Below are 15,029 nucleotides of genomic sequence, written 5' to 3'. Positions count from 1 at the left end.
TTCCATTTTGAATTTTTATTCAAACAAAAAATAGAAGATTTACTGTTATGCAGTCTACTGTAATATTGTAATAATTGTATAAATAATGTCAACCCATTCATGACTGCATATTAGAATGGCTACTTGGACATTTATTGGAAAATGACATCATTTGATTACTTTTGAACACCGGCAAAAATCAAACATTTCCCCTACTTTGAGCTCCATTTCAAGATTCTTTTCATAGTAAAACCAATCAAAATCACCTCTATTTCAAAAATATGTTTTCCATTCTATCAAATGAGACCAAGAAAATGAGAATACAACCATAAAAACTATACGAAAATATACCACGAAGTCGGCAATTAAAAAAAAACAAAAAATTTTTTTCTCATTATGCACTGCATGCTGCAGGATTTTGTTATACGTGGTGCACACTGACCAAACAGACCCATTCTCTCACATGTGGGCCTACCAGCTTTCTCCTGCTTGATTTGAAGCCGCTAGAATTATAGAGTATATATACGTCTGAAACACTGGCTCGTAAGACGTATATATACGGCCGAAACAAAGGGTTAATGCACGTACTAATCTGGAGGGGGGGGGGCATAGCTTGTAGGAAGTGGCTCCCACCTCAGAGCCCCCCCCCCTTCCCAACTGCTAGGCATAAACCAATCAAACTCCAGTACTGGATTAACCCTTAAACTGTCCATGTGTAGATCTACGTTTGCGTGCGTAGCACTCCGACCTTGATTTTCCCCATTTGAAAGCATGTAGAGAAATAAAAATGCACGTGGACGTAGATCTACGTTTGGACAGTTTAAGGGTTAAGGTAACTCATTTGTGTGGGAGAAAGGGGTTGAAGGTAATGGAGATTTAATACTTAAAAATGTGGGGTGTGATTATGCAAAGAATTAGGAGCATAGTCACTGGAGGATTGTAGTTACAAAATGTAAAATTTGAAGGGTGGTGAGGATGGGCTATTACTAAGGTCCTGTTACAGTAGATTAAACTGAATAAAATGGCTGAGGGATGGTTGGGGAATGGGGGGGAAAGGGGGTCCATCCCAGTCAGAGGGAGGCGAGAGGTTGCAAGTGAAGAGGTTTTAGCATCCGGTAGGCTTTGAGAATATACTCGCCAGAGTAGAAGAGTTAAATATTTAGGGTTGTGTGTGCTGGTGAATGTGAGCAAGATAAAATTTATGAAGGAGTCAAAGAAAAAAAAAAACTAGTTATGAATGGAATATTTTTCCACTTGGGGTCACCCTACCCTAGTGGAATACGGCCAATGTAGATAAACTGAATAAATGTAGGCACCAAGTAAATCTGCACAAACTGACCAAAATCTAAATTAGTAAAAGTGATAGGGTAATAAAGGCCTTCAGGCTTTGAGCAAGACTATGGACACCAATGGCCAACAGCAGCCACGTTCATTCTTGTTTCGTATATTTCAGGATTGCCAAATTCTAAAGGCTTATACAAATACAGACTTTTGCTCAAGGGATTTAAAGAGGCTTATGGCAAATGTTATAAATTATGTAATTTCTATTTTTTTCATATAAATCTCAAACTAGTAATTTACATAGAAATGACACCTTCAGAGATAAAAGGGCACGACTTACCATCCCCTTAACTTGACTGCCACAGTTCAGTAAACTAACCTACAGCAAGTCCTCACTTAACATTGTTGATAGGTTCTCTGAAACTGCAACCAAGTGAAAAGACTTACAATGAAACCAATTTACCATAGGTTAATTGATATAAACATCAGGGGGTGCAGAGCACCTTCAACACCCTTTCCAATAGGGTTAAATCAAGGAATAAATGTTTGCAAAGGGAAAACTAAGGAGCACCTCCTACCACTATACAGTTCAAAAATGAAAATGCAAACTCCACAGACAGTGGCCCTGGCCAGGAATAAATTTTTCCCACAATTATAATGAAACTTCATTAAGCAAGAACTTTCTGAACTTACAATATATCAAAGGTTTTGTTACAACTAGGAGTTTTAGATTACTTACAGAGACAAGGTGGTTGAGGTCGCCGTAGGAGGGAGAAGTGAGCTTGAGCGTTCTAAAGCAGATTTCATAAAGAGCTTCATTATCTATGCAGAAAGTTTCATCAGTGTTCTCTACCAACTGGTGCACCGAGAGGGTTGCATTGTAGGGTTCCACAACTGTATCTGACACCTTGTCAAAAATGAAATACACTAATTAACCAGGAAAAACCAGTATGCAGGATACATTTCTAATTTCTAATACATCATTTTACAAGCCATTGAATGACCACATAGTAACACTTACTTTTGGACTAGGAATAACAGAAAACGTGTTCATAATCCTGTCGGGAAATTCTTCACGTATTTTTGAGATTAGAAGTGTGCCCATCCCTGAACCTGTACCACCACCCAAGGAGTGTGTTAACTGGAAGCCCTGGAGACAGTCGCAATTTTCTGCCTCCTTTCGCATAACATCCATAACAGAATCCACCAATTCAGCTCCTTCCGTGTAGTGACCTTTAGCCCAATTGTTCCCTAAAATAAGAATAAAAAGCTATAATATACCGTTACTATTGTCATACCTACAGCACTAAATTTACAAACCTTTACTATCAGTTTAAGGCTTTAAATTTAGTAATTTCATTAAACATTGTACAGTACAGAGTAGAGTATTTTTCAGACTTCACCATACAAACATACAAGAAAAAACTTTTATTAAAACACTGAAAATAATTACCAGTAGCAGTAGTGTTGGAAGTTGACCCTTAACCCTTTGACTGTTGCAACCCCAAATCCTGAAGTGTGTGCATGTCGCAAAATATTTGAGAAAAAAAAAATATATTTTTTCTTGCCAAAATGTAAAGATTAATTTGCTGATTGCTTTAAGCTCCCAAAATAAATTTTTACATTCAGTACTTACCAAGATATAGAGGTATAAAGTTGGCTGAAAACGAGCCGTGTATGGCAACAGCAGCAAATGCCAGTCACCCTGTATTTTTATAATTACTCCAATTCAAAGGTCTATTGTCTTTCAATATTTTTTTTTTTTTTTTTTCCAAGTATCTTATGTGGCATGCAAGACCAATGTAAGGTGCAATGTACATATATACACTTTGTATAAACAATAACTGTACAAACATTTTTATCATTGTTTACAAAACTTGTTTACACAAAGCAATAAAAATTTTTTTTTATTACGATTATACAAATGTACAGTCACTGGACACTTGACTAAAACTGTTGCAGCTTGTGGAATTTTGAAACATGGTATATGCACAGTGGTATTTTACACAAAATGAGTGTTTTTGCGAGTGTTTTGTGGTATGTGCATGGAGATAAAACCTGAGCAATTTTCTGGAAAGTAGTAGGAGGCAGTTGTATGGGGTAGTGATCACCTGGCCTCAGACAAGAGGGATGTGCTGATAATTTTGTGGGCACTGGTCTATTGCAGGTGTTGTTGCTTGGTACTTTAATATTATTTGTCTGACAAACAAAATTCACCATATTTTGGTTTGTTGTTGGTCTTCAACTTATACATGTATATATTATAAGCATTCAGCATGGAAATGTCAAGATGGAAAAAAGAGTTATGTACCACTTATATCTCTTGCAAACAATCAGCAAACCCAATCTGCAGGTCACATTTGTCCAATAAGTGCATATTGAGGTTGTAGTCCATCACAGCTGCAGGTTTTAGAATGGGTTCATTGGTCTATCCTGCCTGCCACTGCCATTTCATTTCGGCGAACTGATGTCAACAATGTGACATCACATTTGTCATGCCACCGAAATGTTATGATGTCATTGGCAGCTGACTCCTGCACCTCACTTCGATAACAAGCATTCTGCAGGGATAAAAATGCATACAGCACTTTTGTTTCAGGTACATAAACACATTCCTGATCTTGTATAACCTGTCGTTTCTGTCAGGCCTCATTTTGCCCGAGAAGTGTAGCATACATAACAGCAGAAATAGATTCACTGGTATTATATCACAAACCTGGGGTTGAAATCAGGCAGCCCGTTGACCAGTATGTGGCGACTGCTTATACACATGTGGCATAAGCATTATTGTGGCAAAGAACAGGTACATCTCTGCCATAGTTGTGTTCTTCCACTGGTGTAGCCGTAATCTTGGTGAAAGAATCGAGTTTGCCATGGTGTACTCATAGTATGTGTTGCTTTACCTGACAATTTCCATCAGGGGTTCATCAAAGAATAAAGCATTCCAGTTCAGTGGCATTGTTCAAGTGTACACGATGGCCGTATTCCACTGTTTCATCAAAGTGATGGGGATTGGGAACAAAATTGGCACCTTGATGCCACTCCCAGATATGGTCTGCTAGTGGGTACTGGATGTTGATAGGGGATTGTGGAGGTTGAGAGTGGGCTTTGTTGTGGCTGGGGCAAGTTAGCAGTGTGGGTACCAGCGTTGCCCACTCCTAATGCCACACGAGGCATGCCACTGCCAACACCACTACTAACACCACCACCATCTGCTGCCCCATGCACAAAAGTCATCCCCACTGTCACTATCTTCACTATCAGTTCCTGTTGTAGGGCCACGGGATACACTGATATTCACTTTTTTCCCTTGAAATGCCTGTGGCACACTACCAGAGCACATGCTGTGTCGCACATGCTGCGTCACACATACTGCCGCTTCACTGGAGAATATTTCCCGTCACTGTTGCAACTCGAAGTGCTTTCAATAGCTAGGAAATCGCCATCACTATCATTTTCACTGCTCACACCAAAGTCCTGTACATGGGAAAATATTTTCCTCTTTCGCCTAGGTACAGAGGAACATGACAGACAGCACAGCACTAGACATGGAAAGTTGTGGGTCCTCTGGGTTTTCACCACTAATTACGTTATCTTAGGCAATGCTTAGTCACACCCTCCTGAAAACCACGTAATTCACTTTCACTGGCACTTCCATCGGTGTTAGAACTATCACTTGGGAACAATACATGGCATTTCCAAAATGCAGATTTTTTTTTTTCATACTGTGCACACCTATCACAGACCCATTTTCTCACATGTAGGCCTACCAGCTTTCTCCCGCTTTATTTGAAGCCGCTAGAATTTATGCGCTTTAATACGTCAAAAACACTGGCTCATAAGATGTACATATACAACCAAAACAGTCAAAGGGTTCAACTGTCCAAATGTAGATAAACGTTCACTTGCGTACCGCTCTGAATATTTTTTTTTTTTTTTTTTTTATTTTTTTTTTTGTTTAAAATGAAGAGGGCATTTTCCCGGCATCCCAGACTTGTCATACTGTGCTCGCTGAGTGCAGTATGACTCATTTTCTCATGTCAAGGCAACTCTGGCTTATGACAAGGTTGAAACCATGTAAAAAAAAAAAAAAATTAAATCTACGATTGGAGCATTACGCACATGAACGTAGCTCTACATTTGGACTGTTTAAGGGTTAATGTTTTACCCCAGACACACCCAGATTTTTATACAATTCACTCCTGAACAATAACCCATATCAAATTAAAGAGTTGCAAGACCTCTTACTTGAAACTAGCAAGCTGCTTTAATTTGCAAAGTACTACGTATACTAATACATGTATTTGCTGTTTGGAGACATCTGAACTATCATATCTGCATGCCTCTGCAAAGACAGTGGTGTGTGAATGATGGTGAATGTTTCTTTTTATGGGTCACCCTGCCTCAGTGGGAGATTGCCAGCATGTTGGAAAAAAAAAAAAATACTAAATCTATGTGCTTATTCAGCACTACACAATAAGGAGGGCTAACATGACAGAGGTAAAAAAATTAGGAACAATACACAACCTCATATCTAAACAATTGTATACACATCTCCAAAGTTGGAAAAGAATGTGGTAATGGCCAAGAAAGCAAAATTTGAATTGCAGCACATTGAGTAAAATGCTGAATCCATGTGAATGAAGTGATGTGTAAGCAAACAATGCTGGTTTGAGCACCTTTCGTCTCTAAGTCTCGTTTGTTCACTACTCATGCTGTGTGCACCTTTTGTGGGGGGAAGGGGGTAAGGCTCCTAGAAAATTAAGTTGTCAGAGCAATCCCTCAAAGGCTAAGAGGGAGCATAAAGTGCTATCTAGACAAGAAAAAAAATCTTTGGATCTTTCGAATAGGGGCATGTTGCTTGCAGTAATGGGCCATAAGGTTGGCAAGAAATCAAGCATTTGCACAAAGCAAAAAGACGAAATTCACGAAAGTGCTAGTGCTGCCCCTACAACAGCAAAAATTATCTAACTAGTGTGTGATAAAGTGCTGGCAAATACTAAGAAAGCATTAAGTGTGGCGCTTGAGGACACATTGCAGAAGCACATCCATGCTGATGGCAAAATCTTATGGAAAAAGCATAGCTTCTATGAGTACTACTGGCTAGCTACACAAAATGCTACAGCCTCAAAAGTTAGATTATGGGAGAATCTGCATCGGCTGATAAAGAGGCAGCACCAGCATTTCCAGAAGAGCTCATCATATGACGGTTATAAAGAGAAGATCCAGGGTTTTGCCAAGTCTTCATTATTCCCTGAACAATATAGTATAACTATTTACATAGCATTTACATTGCACTGGGTATTAAAAGTAATTTTAGAGAGGCTTTGAAGTATACCAGAGCATGTGCATAAATTATATGAAAATACACCATTTTATACAAGGGACCTGACCATCCATGGATTTTGATCTCAGTGAGGCAACTGTATACAATTAATACAAGTTGAAGGTCCTGACAGTTTTTATCACAAACTAAATTAACACCTACCAGCTCCACTCTGGCCAAATACAAAATTATCAGGCCTGAAGATTCTACCTATAGGCCCAGACCTCACTGCCTCCATTGTTCCAGGTTCAAGGTCCACAAGCACTGCTCGAGGAACATAGCGGCCACCTGTATAAATCAACATTTCTAATTAATCTGAAATGATGAAAAAGAACCCAAGATAACTACACAAATAAGAGTAACGGGTAAACAAAATCAGAGGCAGTTTCAAGGGAAATTTTATTGCATATTCTAAGAAAAGCCTATTGTTGTGCAAAACATTTCAGGTAAACTCTGAATCTTAGAATTTCTTAATTACTAGTTCTAGCATGTATAATCAGGTTATGTGCACATTTTAAAAGATATGGAATTATTGAGCAAGTATCAGTAGTAAGGTTAGTCTGAGGAAGGATTATCAAGTGATCAAAACTAAGAGTAACTTTTTATGACTTCTAGGGGTATGGTAGAATTATCAAGAGTAATGGGGGGCATAAGAAAAGAGGACTGCAGAAGATAAAGAATTTACAAAGGGTAGGGCATATGTAGACCAAGTGTTTATATTAAGTATAAAAACAACAAATACCAAGCAAACTGCTGCATTCATTTATAAAAAACTATGCTAACGTGGATAGAAAGGTCATATCACATTGTAAATTCATGCACGTGGTAGGTTATTAAAAGTTTTTAGAGGGGAGGCTTAGGTTACATTATGTAGGAGATGGAGACACTGTCCAATAAAATTATGCCTGAGAAAAGAAATTTTGACCCATGTTTAATTATAGATGGGGCTGCAAAAGTGAATGCAAAAGTGTTAGGAAGATGCCTGGGTTGACAGATGGAATAATATGAAGCAAGACTGTCACAGGTAGTCTTTGCTGATTAGAATGCTTTTGGGGGGTTGAAAGTTCCAAAGGCTGGTGGAGAAGTTTGGGTGGGTGTGTAGAAGGAAATCTGAGGTGATCATAAAGCAAAATAATAGGGTAACTGTGGCATGCAAAGAGTACATAACCTTTATTCGGTGCATGTACACACCCTCATTGAAAGGCTGTCTCCCCCAACAAGCGAACCAGGTGCTAAGGGTTAATGGAGCCCCGTCGTTCAATCAGTACCCAGGTTCCAGCCAATGAGAAGATGGTTTTGGCAATCGCAGAGGTGATGTGGGTACCACTCACCTGTCTGCCCTCGTCATTCCCATTCTAGAGCTGGTTGAAGCACGGTCTGCTCTCTAGTGGCTTCTATTCTGCCTTGCTTACCATGGAGTGCACTAATATCTACTGTTGTACATAGTGTACATACTTCTGTTCTAAACTGGTGAAGGATAAGACAAGTCAAGTTTTTCTGCTGTGTTTATTTTGCTCCCTTTACACTCAGGATAACAGGCCTTTGGGACTCCTGGGTTGTAATACGTAGTAACAAAAACTACTAAAGTGTCATCAGATAATGGAGAGCATAGATGAAGTAAGATTCATACAAGGAAAGTTGTGTATAAGGGATGCTTGAACAAGACAGCAATTGTGAAGGTTAGACAGTTTAATCAGAAGACCAGTCAATAGGATGACTGATCTCTAACATTACAGACAAGAGCATTATCAGTGTCTGATGGCAACACCAGTAATGCTCTTTTGTCATATTAGAGATCGCAATCATCCTATGAACTGGTCCTCTGCTTAAACTGTCTACCCTACTCCTAGCCTTCACAGTTCCGATCTTGTTGAAGTATCCCTTATACATAATTTTCCTTGTAAAGATCTTAGTCCTGGCTTTGTCACTGTACATGCCTTCCTTTCTTACTGGGGCTATGAGAGGACTGCAAAAAGGGCCAGGGAAAAATAATAGTGTTAAGGAATCTGTGGGGAGAGCAGTAATCAATGGAAGCAAAATGGGGGGAACAGTACCAATCTAGCTGTGCCAACACTTGAACAAATGCAAGTAATAACTTAACCCTTAAACGGTCCAAACAGATCGACGTTCAAATTCGTAGTGCTACAAAAGTAATTACTTTTTTTACATATTTTCAAACAAAAATGTAGACAAGTTTTCTTTACACGTTTTCACATGTAAAACAAAAAAAAAAGATCTACATTTTTTACATACTTTCAGATGTTGAAAAAATGTATATATACGTTTGGACCATTTAAGGGTTAAACATTGCAGTAGTGAAGGGAAAGCAGAGGTCATGTGCAGTGTGATTCAACAGAATTAATGTAGAAGTTAGACAACAGGATTGCAAGACTTCAAATTCAGAGGGCAAAAGTGTAGACTGAACACTACAATGGAAGTGACATAGTTGGCACTTAACCACCACCTAGTATTTTTGCCCTAAAAGTACCTTTCAAGTAACTACCCATTAGTCAGTACTTACATACTGTGTATTTCTGAAACTATTGACTAATAAATATTTATTATATTGTTAAATCATTTAGAAAGTATAGAGGAGAATGAGGTTACCAAGTAGATGGATGAACGAAGTAGGGATTGTTACAAAGAGTTTAGGAAGGGTTAAAGTGGTGGGGCTTGAGCATCCAGTAGGCATACAGGAGCATGTTATATCAAGTAGACAGATAAGTTTTTTTTTTTTTTTTTTTTGGATTTTTTTTTAGGAAAACCACTAACCACTAATCCCACAAAAATCACTAATCCAGCACCCTACACATCCCGATGCAGGATTAATTATGGTCAACATGTACTAAAGAAAAAAAACAACCATGATTAAATCGACTGCAAATTTTCTGGAGAACATAAGCACATGACAGTACTAGCTAAAATGGTAAATGTCTGTGCAGAAATTATTTGTAGAAAAAAAATCTACCAGACTTCAACTTACCTTAAAACATACTTATAGAAACATTCAAACACAGCAGCATACCTGATGCTTCATTGTAGTAGACATCAATTCTCTCTAACTGCATAGTCTTCATATCACCCTCACCGATGAACTGGCCTACTGGGTCTATGCCATGTTCGTCACTTATCACCTCCCAGAACTAGAAAAGAAATATTTAAATGCTATAATTTGTTATACACTACACCAGTTAAATTTACATTCCTCTAAGAGCACCTCTTCCATTATTATTAGTCTATGTAATTTTTCTTGAAGTTTCCAGGCAAGTAAACTCAAATTTAAATAATTCAACAATTTTCAAAAGCTACAAAAATCTAAAGCCTATTCTGGATCCCTCCCAGGGTTTATGTTGCCAGTGAAGGAACTTTGTAAACTCGCCAATTTAACTGCAGCAACTATGATTGCTAGAAACCTTATGAACTGTTTGTAGATTCGCACTGGAAAGGTATTAACTTTTAATAATAATGTCAGAATTAAATTACTCGTGCTTTACCTGCAGGGGAAATGAAAAAATCAGAAGGGCATAACAAGAATTAAAATTTAGAGGAAGAGACTGCTGTACCAACACTAGGTCACTGTCACCAGACTGGAGTAATGCTCTTTCGTCTGTGGCCCTAACAGGGCCAGCCAGTGTTACCTACTGAACCCTCCCACCCAATTACCAAAACTCCAGTGTTCATTCCCCTTCAATACCCAACATATAATATACATCCCTTCCTCCCCACCCCAAATAAAAAGGTTTTTACTTCCAATACTCAAATGCACCCCCCACCCTCTACCACACCTGTCCATTCACACATTTCCCCCCAAAATGTACCCCCACACCACTTCTTTCACCACATACTCCCCCCCCCAAATACCCCAACCCCCCATATGCACATACCTCTTCCCCAGTACACAATACACACATTACAAACACTCAGTATATACTTTTCCTTATTTCTCCTGTCTATGGTATAGGCTACCCTGAGATATCAATTACCAAGCGACAGTAATTTAGTTATGCCGAAGGAAACTTCTGAAGCTTCCCCTGATGAACCCTTGCTAGAATGTTTTATAATATCCCCGTTGCTCAACTGAAGTCTCCCAGCTTCTGACGGATTTTCACACCTACGAGCCCGATCCTGTGTTATGGAATGACGGGGGGGAACTTTTGAAAGTCTTTGTTCCCACTGTGTAATTATCATTCAGAATAGTAGCAACACAATGACTTGTTGAAAAAAAAAAAGCAACCTCAGTACCAATAAGAGTACATGTACACACGCCAACAAAGTACGTAAGTGTGGGGGCAATTGGGCAAGCAGGGCACACTAACTTTACCAATACCCAAACACCCCCGGTTTTCCCAGTATCCCTCCCCCATGGATTTTTTTTTTTTTTTTTTTTTTTTTTTTAGTTAGACTACGTAATCGACACATGTGCTGCTACGTATTATAATGTATGCAAAACAACCACTGAAAAAATAAGAGAAATTCCAAGCACTTTCATGACTACTCATTATCAAGGAACTATCAGTTCCTTGATAATGTGAGTAGTCACGAAAGCGCTTGGAATTTCTCTTTTTTCACAGTGGTTGTTTTGCATTTTCTGAAATCACCTGTTTACTGTGATCTTATTGCATTATAATGTATGTATACATGTACCTGAATAAACTAACTTTTCCAATAATCAACACTTATTACTTCTATTATACCCCGCCCCCCTTTCCCTATACGCAAGCACACCGTATTTCACCCTCCCCCTCCACACACATCTACTCTCCACATTCCCCCATCTCACCTGCACACCTTCCCGCTTCTCCCAATTCCTCTACCCCCCCCCCCCCACACTTTCTCCAGATTCTTAGCCAGCTTCAAAATGATGATTGCTATCGTGTCTACACATTTGCCATTTCACGCTGAATACCATCGTCGACAGCAGTGATAGTATCAAGTTATCTGATACAGCTTCCTTATTTGAAGTGACGAATAAACGGCTGAAGTTCTCTAATTATGTGCGCTATTAAGGGAAAAACTTTAGGAACCATCTTTAAAATTAAAAACTTTAAACCTTAGTCATTAATTTCCGAAATACAGTATGTAAATTCTGACTAATGGGTAGTTGCCAGAAAGGTGCTTTTAGGGCAAAAGTACTAGGCAATGGTTAAGTGCCAACTAAGTCACTTCCGTTGTAGAGTGCACCGTGCGAGCCAACACTCAAACTGGAGGAAAAAAATATGGCAAGAGCATTTTAAAATATGGTGCATATTCTTGGATCATACTTAACTAAAACTGAGCAGTAATGGCCGAACAGTCTAGACGTGCGCCAGTGTCATCTAAGTAGCTATATATATATACACTCACAAAAATAACTTGCGAACCACACGGGGGGGGGGGGGATGCAAAAAAAAATTTAAAAAGTACCATCATGGGAGCTTTTACAAGACTAATTCAGAATAGCAAACAAAAATGGACTTGACACTTGTGAAGCCGATAAGGTAGTGAGAGCATACAAGGTCGTCATGAGTGACGATTCTTGGCAGAGCTGTTCCTTCGGGTGCCGCCACCGTCTTCTACCCATTCACTAAGAACCAAATCAAGTTTCTTCCGAGGCGAAGGTATATTAAATAACCTATTTAAAACAGATTGCCTTTTATACACTATTTAAAAAGCTGCATTTTATTACCAAGGCAGCGTGCACCAGAAAATACATTACTTTGTATAATGATTATCAGTCTTTCCATTGTGCACCATCATGATTTGTGCCTAAATATTGTACAAAAACCTTCAGCAATCTTGTATAGTCAAGTGTCCAGTTCTAAAATAACACTAACCACTCTCACTGCTCTAACAAAGAAAGTTTCACCTCGGTCACTGAATTTAGCCTAACTGGAAATAGCGTTGATACGTAAAGGCTACGTTTTGAGGGTTAAAACTAATATCCCCCCCCCCTCACAACCAGGATATAGACAAGCTACCTGTATCCCCCGGCATCGGCCGCTTCCCTTCCCGTCGCGCCATCACTATCAAACTCTTCCTACCCCATGTGTCTTCCAGAATTTTTTACAATAGACATTAGTAACCTTCAAGGGAAAACTTGTTTATGTAAAGCTCTAAACATTTGTGGGTCATACAGGTGAAGTTGTGAAGGGCCTATCCTCAAGTCTACGAAGTGTGCATACAGCCAGGACCTCCTTCCCAGTGGAGAAGAAAAATTATAGCCATGGGAGCCTCATTAAACAGGCTCGTATAGTAGCATTTTGAAAAGATTCATATGGACTAGAACATTACGTTCTAGTTCATAAATAAATCTAAGACTTAGGAAATAACCCTTGCAAGAAGCTGATCAAGAGCACAAGTCAAAAAAAAAAAAAAACTGCGAGGGGAGGGAAACGGGTAAAGATAGTAGCCCGAAAGTGATAAGCCAATTAAAAACAAAACTTCCTGAACTGCATGAAGTACTGTAACCTTCGTAGAGCTGCAGCTCCCCCCCCCCCCACAGAAAATCTTGGGAGAATGGATTATTGTATAACATCCGAAGCAACCAAGTGAAATTGGATGGGACCATTTAAAAGAACCCCTGGTAAGGAAAAGGCTATGTGCACACAATCTTCCATCAATTTACCACACCCACTGAAGACAAGCCACATCTTTTGTCTAAACCTGTTAACTTCAAAGAATTTGCTAATTGGAGCAAGTGTCCATTACATTTTACAGAGATTAAATTTTAATTTGAAAATTTAACAAGTTAAATATGCAATACCTTAAAAGTTAAATTTCTACTTCAATGAAGTTAACTCGTGATCAGACAAGAACTACTCCGCAAGTGCGAGAAGTGTGAAGCTTAAGAACATAAGAATGGAGGAACATTGCAGAAGGCCTACTGGCCCATACTAGTCACTAAGCTCATAGCAATGGGATTACCGAAAGCCTAAAGTTTAGATTGTGGAACTCGTGCCGAATAGGTAAAACTGGTCAATTAGCAAGAACTCTTAAAATTAAGTTTTCTAAAATTCTTATACTTTTAAAGATTTTATGTTAATGTAAAAGTTAATAATTTGGTATCAAAACAACCTTAGAAAACTTACCTAACCTTATTATAACAAGTTCAACAATTTAGCCTAGTACAACTAAATATACTTATTAAGTTATTGTAAACTTGTCTAACACAATGAAATGTATCTTTTCCGTTAGGCTCTGAATGATTTTTGCGAAACTGCGCGCACACAAATTTTCACTTGCCTTATTCGGCAAGAAGTGTTGCTATTTAAGCCAAAATAGCAAGTTTTACCTATTCGGCACGACAAACGTGTACAACTAGCCGAACGTCAAACCTATTCCCTCACCCATTAACCAACCTCAATTTTTGTGTGTCCCGTCCAACCATTACCAATACAATGTAATTTTAAATTGCTACCTTCACAGTATTTCAGCTACAGCAAGGAGAGGCGCAACAGGTCTGCAAATTATGACTTAGCAACGAACAATATCACCCTCCAGATAGGTAAGTGACAGTGGCTGAACATGTACAGGAACATCTAGAATAACGGAATTGCAAAAATCCTACTAGAAAGTACCAGGTACACCAAGCTATAACCGTGATTGGTTCAGGCTTCATATTACACGCCCAGCTTTAGATAAATCATTGTTTGCTGCAAAGTCAAGAGGCCATTGCACCACCATTTTTCCTACTATTAAACTAACCCAAGTATTTGCGTTAACGAGTGAACTCCATTTATGTACTTCCTAATAAACTAATTTATTAATCAACAATGAATAATATTTATCCATATATTATTCAGTAAGACACTATGCACTAAATCCATCATCGCTGGAATACAAAGGAACAAAGTTACCCATCAGTGAAACCCAAAACTTTAAAAACTCATTTTAATAAATCAAATTTATAAGGCGCTTGAACTTGAATCTTGCCTTAGTCTTGTATTATCACGCCGTGTTTGTACTAAACCTTTAAAAACACACTACAATCCATATTTTTAAATTCATGCTTAAATAACTTTGCAAAACTATTATAACTTTATGGACAAGTGAATGGGGGAAGAATTTAAGGTTGGGGAGAGAAGGGTACTAAAACCTCCAGTTCTTAGTAACTAAAGCCCTTAAGGCGTCATGACAGGTTTTAATTTCGACGCGCTAGCAGGACGAGGAAGTTAATTAAAACTAACCCCTCCCCCTCAAAAAAAAAAAAAAAAAACCACAATGTTGAAACAAGTGGAACACCCGAAAAGCTAAGGAAATTATATTAAGGGTTAAGTGATGAACACGGGTGATACAGCACCTGAGGAATAAGGTAAACTATCAAATATCAGAAACTGTAAGAGGGGAAGGGGGACGAGGTTTATACAGCACACAGGAAACTTGTTCAGAGGCAGGCCAAGATCACTATTCAGGAGGAGAAAACACTCCACATAGCTACATCCCCCCCCCCCATGGGAAGTTATGA

General features: G+C 38.7%; 1 protein-coding gene across 1 annotated transcript in view; it reads right to left on the bottom strand.

The window, feature by feature from the left end:
- LOC128698090 (tubulin beta chain) overlaps positions 1-15,029 on the bottom strand; it is a 53,483-nt gene that overhangs the window by 16,981 nt on the left and 21,473 nt on the right. The window contains exons 2-5 of the mRNA XM_053790194.2: positions 9,612-9,729; positions 6,749-6,874; positions 2,282-2,511; positions 2,000-2,167 (exon numbers count right to left, since the gene is read on the bottom strand). Coding sequence (XP_053646169.1) covers positions 2,000-2,167; positions 2,282-2,511; positions 6,749-6,874; positions 9,612-9,729 — 642 coding nt within the window. The remainder of the gene's footprint in view (positions 1-1,999; positions 2,168-2,281; positions 2,512-6,748; positions 6,875-9,611; positions 9,730-15,029) is intronic.

Source organism: Cherax quadricarinatus, chromosome 58, assembly GCF_038502225.1.
Source record: "Cherax quadricarinatus isolate ZL_2023a chromosome 58, ASM3850222v1, whole genome shotgun sequence".
Taxonomy (NCBI): domain Eukaryota; kingdom Metazoa; phylum Arthropoda; class Malacostraca; order Decapoda; family Parastacidae; genus Cherax; species Cherax quadricarinatus.
The sequence above is the reverse complement of the archived record's forward strand: the minus strand, read 5'-3'. Positions and strand labels throughout refer to the sequence as shown.